Source organism: Priapulus caudatus, unplaced genomic scaffold (assembly GCF_000485595.1).
Source record: "Priapulus caudatus unplaced genomic scaffold, Priapulus_caudatus-5.0.1 Scaffold1118, whole genome shotgun sequence".
Classification (NCBI taxonomy): Eukaryota; Metazoa; Priapulida; class Priapulimorpha; order Priapulimorphida; family Priapulidae; genus Priapulus; species Priapulus caudatus.
Window position 1 is genome coordinate 51,622 of NW_014578179.1, and position 5,654 is coordinate 57,275.

The 5,654-nt window shown below is 40.7% G+C and overlaps 2 protein-coding genes across 2 annotated transcripts in view; one reads left to right on the forward strand and one right to left on the reverse strand.

Annotated features, from left to right (window-relative positions):
* LOC106815450 (intraflagellar transport protein 122 homolog) overlaps positions 1-1,455 on the reverse strand; it is a 45,726-nt gene extending 44,271 nt beyond the window's left edge. Inside the window, exons 1-2 of the mRNA XM_014819908.1 lie at positions 1,328-1,455; positions 708-824 (exon numbers count right to left, since the gene is read on the reverse strand). Coding sequence (XP_014675394.1) covers positions 708-824; positions 1,328-1,386 — 176 coding nt within the window. The 5' untranslated portion in view covers positions 1,387-1,455. The remainder of the gene's footprint in view (positions 1-707; positions 825-1,327) is intronic.
* A 110-nt stretch (positions 1,456-1,565) lies between these two features.
* The window catches only part of LOC106815453 (solute carrier family 35 member E3-like), a 6,336-nt gene continuing 2,247 nt past the window's right edge, over positions 1,566-5,654 (forward strand). Inside the window, exons 1-4 of the mRNA XM_014819910.1 lie at positions 1,566-1,956; positions 3,856-3,966; positions 4,645-4,806; positions 5,127-5,209. Of these exons, the coding sequence (XP_014675396.1) occupies positions 1,567-1,956; positions 3,856-3,966; positions 4,645-4,806; positions 5,127-5,209 (746 nt within the window). The 5' untranslated portion in view covers position 1,566. The remainder of the gene's footprint in view (positions 1,957-3,855; positions 3,967-4,644; positions 4,807-5,126; positions 5,210-5,654) is intronic.

Here is a 5,654-nt window from a genome sequence, read left to right on the forward strand (position 1 = left end):
ACAGTAAGTAGTCTCATAAATACTTTGATAAATTATTTAAATACTGTAACTAGAGTGGCTGAAAAAAACTGGTGGACCGACGGTCCATTTAACTTGTTAAATTTACTGGACTGAGAGAGATTTTGGTGGTCTCGGACCACGGTCCATCGCCTAACGTCGAAGACTGTTGACCGTGAGACTCACGCATTTTTGACCAAATCTCACGCTCTCATGCTGATCTTACAATATCTCACGCACAGCAAAAAAATGCTGAGATATATCACGCATGAATATCTCTTCATGAATAAAACGCTGAAATATCTCACGCACAGCAAAAAAAATCTTACAATATTTAATCTGAAAACAGTCACTTTAGTATGCACCAAATTGCACAAATTGAAGTTATAAAATGCAAAAGCTCCCTACCGTGGCAGGGGGGGAACCCCCCTCCCACACCCACCCCCAACTCGGTCGCTTCGCTCCCTCGCATCTCACTCTCGCCAATCACCCAATGTTGGCAGCCCTGAGACTGCAGTTTAAAATTTAATTTTGTTTTGTCTTTCTCACTCTATCTCTTTTTTGTCTCCCCTCTCTTTCTAATCAAAATTAGGTCGTTGAATCCACATACTGACAATATTTCTTTCCAATAAAGAGTTTACACCATAAAGTTACGAACAGGTAGAAAACAACGTGAGCTAAAGGGTCTATAGTTCTGAAGTAGATCATACTTATGTGCTTTTAGAGGTTGAATAAGTGTTCCATCATTGGTATCGTACACGAGAACGCGTGTACCAGCAGCCACGATTAGCTGACTCCCATCTGGTCGAAAACACAGGTCATATATGCTGCAAGTAAAAGACAATTGCAAATAAAAAAAATAAAAAATGTACTTGAATTAAAACCATGGGTTAATGCACAATAAGACCTTCATAGCCACCTTGGTCACTCTCAACTAATTACACGTATATCAGTAGATCGAGTACAGTTATGACGCTTAATGATTAATATTATTACGTTATGGAATATGCCACATATGGTCATCCAATCATCAAAGGGATTTACAGAGAGACATGTTTTGATGCCTTGAGATAATTCACTACCACATAGCTTTCTTGCTGCCCGTGCTCTAACATCACAACATTAAAAGGAAACGTTTGCAACATCTTGTCATCAAGCCAATTACTAATTAGAAGGCCATCGTGTTTATAATAGTAATACAGCACTGACTCAGTCAGTGAGAAACCCTTGTCTTGTGACTCGAGTCGAGCGACTGTAGTACTGCGTATAACTTTGTGAATCCTTAAATTAGCATTAGTATACCGTATAGTTCGATTACCAACAAACTCACCATTGTTCAACCTTATCCTTATCAGAAACTTTGTCAACCCAAGTAGGAACAGTTCTCATCGCGTTGTTTTCGTTTTGGCATCTACCTGCTCTTGGATACGCTAACGTAGAATGCTCACTTGTTATACCTGTAATAAAATTATAGACTGGTAACACGTCTGTTTACATTCATATCCAATCACAAGCACTCTTCCGGGGTAAACGAACTGATGAGACCAGCCCAGTCTGCTATCCAACATCATGGCGGTAGGCGGTAGCAACGTGTATATCTTGTGCTGCATTATATTAAATGTAGTTAGCTCTGTAGTGATCGTGCTGTTAAATAAATGGATTTTTGTGCACGTCGGCTTTCCTAGCATGACGCTAACGTGCGTACATTTCGTCATGACTTTTCTAGGGCTGGTTATCTGCCAGTCGTTGAATATGTTCCAAGTTAAAAGGATACCGATTGCGAAGATGATACCCCTCTGTCTAACTTTCTGTGGTTTCGTGGTCTTCAACAATCTCTCGCTGCAACATAACACTGTAGGAACGTATCAGATCATAAAGAGCATGACTACGCCGACCATCATCGTAATTCAGACCTACTACTACTTGAAGAGCTTCTCAACAAAAATAAAGCTCACTCTGGTTTGTCACTTACTCAGTTAGGCTACTGACTTATTACCTCCGCCCACGGAGTGGAGGAGGTTATGTGATCGCTCTCGTGTAGTGTGTTAGTCCGTTCGTGTGTTAAGGCGGGCTTATGTCGGGCTTGCGAGCCGACTCGACTGGAAGCAACTGGCTGCGACTGCAGTGCTTAGGTCGGTCGACTGCGACGCGACTGGCCGCCACTAGTTGCTCGGAATAGAACAGTGGGCAACTGGACGCAACTAGTCGTTGCTGATCGCTTCCAGTTGCTCGAAATTCAGTTGCTTCCTGTCGAGTCGGCTCGCAAGCCCGACATAAGCCCGCCTTTAGTGTGTTCGTGCGATCGATATTAGCGCGTCGAGTCAGCAGCAGGCCAGTCAGTCCGCAGCAGCCAGCAGCGAGCGGCGAGCCAGTTCGTAACACATACATGTTACATGGGGCGTATGGCGTATGTCGCTGGCGAAGGTATGCACTCCGTGAGTGCCCTCTGTCTAGTTTGAATTGTGGCTGTGGATGTGGCTGTGTTAGTCACAGATTTAATTATTAGATACCGTCATGTTCATGGTCTGGTCATACTGATTAGACCCTAAACCCACCAGGCTCTCCGACTGTTACACGTCGTAGGACGTCCTATCGCCAACGTAGTGTTAAGCGAGAAGGGAACTTGTGGCTAATTAGACCCCTACGGGCCTACTGTATCATAGCTTTCTTATTATATTAATAGTAAATTGGGCTAACAATAACACATAGACATGCAATACCACTTGCCATGTAGAATCAAGACGTTTAATTGTTTTAATTAGCTAAGCTTAGCCTTATGCATTATAATAGAATACAAATGCTGGTAATTGTTTTAAAGCTGACATAAATATTTGTATTATTACCGCATAAAAATGTTTGCTTTCACAAAATCGTCATAGCTTAGAAAGATTTTAGTTTTACTCGTTTTGATCTTCTACACTCTACAGCCTCAATCCTGGCTACACTTCTGACTTCAGGTCACTTAATTTGCTCTATTTGGCAAGAATGCAAACACTCATTGTGGTCATTTATTAATTTCCTCGTAAAGAACTTGTAGCTAGGCTCATGGGTCGAGATGACCCGCTAGGAGTTCGGACAGCTCGACTCGCGGTCTAACTCATTACCTCCGCCAAGGGGTTGGCAGGCGGTTATGTTTTCACTGGCGTGTGTTTGTTCGGCGTGTATTTGTTGGTTTGTGGGTTTGTTTGTGTACAGCTTAAGTGAAAAAGTTATGGACAGATTGTCCTAAAATTTTCAGGATAGGTCAGAAATGGGCTAACTTAGAATTGATTAGATTTTGGTGGTGATCCGGATCCAATTAATTAATTAATTAAATTTTTAGGATAGGTCAGAAATGGGGTAACTTAAAATTGATTACATTTTGGTGGTGATCCGGATCCAATTAATTATTTAATTAAGTGAGCTGCCTTGGCGGAGGTCTGCGCTCTCCGAGTGGTCTAGTTTAAGATGTTTTACACATTCCGACGTCAAAACGCGTGTGGTATTTTTGTGGGAATAATCTTTTATTATGTGTAGAGTGTAATTTTGTCACACACGTGATCAATCTCAATTTTCAATCTCACATGAGTTAGCCGGTGAGTCAAGCTGTCCGATCTCCAGGACACGGGTCAAGTTTGCCAGCGAGTCAAGTTGACTACGGACCAGTATAAACAGCGGTATACGAAATAATAACATTGATTCTACGGGAATGCTGCTATACTGGTTGCGTGAATGGCTATTCCTGTTTTTCCTGCTTGCAAAGGCATGTTTAATTATTAGCTTACCTGGGAGATGTACACTTAGAGCTTAAAGTTAAAGACTGTTCACACATTCAGTTCTCATTGTTCACGATATAAACTGGTTTTTTATATATTTCAGGTACCTATATCTATTGGTGTGTTTTTGAACTCATACTATGATATGAAGTTCAATACGCTGGGTACCACATATGCATCACTGGGTGTCCTAGTTACATCTGTGTACCAAGTCGTAAGTATATGTAATGCCACTTCTTGCACCACCTGTCATAATTTAACAGAAATCTAAATGTAGCTAAAACGTCTCTCCAAACAATGATCTCATCGTGAATTTGTTTGTAGATACTTGCATGTGAAGGTACGCGTGCGATCACAAATTGTCATCTTTGTGAGGTTTTCTGCATCTTCGCTGTTGTTTGTAGCACACTGATTCATTATTGTGTAAGAGCAGTTTGGCATATATATTATATATATAATAATAATATATATTAGTGGTGTTCCGATTAATCAAGTTCGTCGATCATTACTCGTTTGGGCTGCCGAGTTGATTAGTCGAGTAGCAAATCGGATGACCGAGTACAAATCGAACTTTTTATTTTTATTTATTTTTTATTGAATTTGATGAGCAGTTATGTTGCAATGCCCTTTAGAGTGTTACCCGTCCGTAACCCTAACAGTATGCTTAATTTACTTACCATTAAATACTAGCTACACATACAATAATGTCAATATTCCTTCGCAATACACCGGTTGTGTCGACGATGACGCGGCGTCACCGCGTCGTCGCCGCAATCTAAAATGATCGATGATTAATCGATCATCGGTCGTTTTGTAAAACCGATGATCGATCATGAAATTTGGACCGATCTCCAACACTAATATATATATCGGTCTCTGTTGCTCTCTTCAGTGGGTTGGTGAGAAGCAGCAGGAATTTCAGGTCAACTCCATGCAGCTGCTCTATTATCAAGCTCCTCTGTCGGCGGGCATCCTTCTCGTTGTCGTGCCCTTCTTCGAGACTCCGTGGGCTGCCGACGGCGTCTTCTTCCAGCCGTGGTCATTTACGGATGTCGTAAGTTGGCGTTGAGAATGTGAAAGTGTCTACATCACACTGCCACGTTGATGGAGTAAATAAAAGTGCAGAGTAATGGAATTAGCTTCACGTAAAGCAGCTACCTAACGTCACTATCTAATATAGAAGAGCCACAGCTATAAATGTTTTTCTATAGGGTAGGTGAGAAGATTTGGCTGTCATCATGTACAGGGTATATTTTAACAGTCGAAATAAAAGGATAATATAGCATGTAAACTATGTAACTCTTTGTGCTTTAATTTAATTTCCTTCAACAGTACCTAGCAGCTCTTAAATTTACAGACGCATTTTTCTTGCAGGTGATGGTGTTGTTGTCTGGAGTGGTAGCATTTTCTGTCAATCTGTCTATATTTTGGATCATAGGGAACACATCTCCTGTGACGTATCCTTTTTTTGGTTTACCTGGTAATAATATTTTAAAAAGTCCAAAAGTTTCCCTTTCCAGAGATCTGTTAATAGTTTTTCGGCATATACATATTTGTGGCGAGTCACTCTGTATTTTAATACAGAGTGACTCAATCAAACGAATCAAGTAAATTAGGACTTACGAAGTCATAATTTACTTGATTCGTTGAGCCAATTTATTCACACTGTTCTTACACAGAGAAAGAACTGCATTTGTGTTCCCAAATCACATTCTGTTATCTGAAAACTTGCTCGAATGATTATTTGAACTATCGCCGCGACATTCCTGCACAACGTATGCTGACAAACTCATCGCTGTTTGTCTGTCACTTGCTTACCTTACATCTTATCTTATCTTATCTTGCTTACCTTACATCTTATCTTATCTTATCTTGCTTACCTTACATCTTATCTTATCTTGC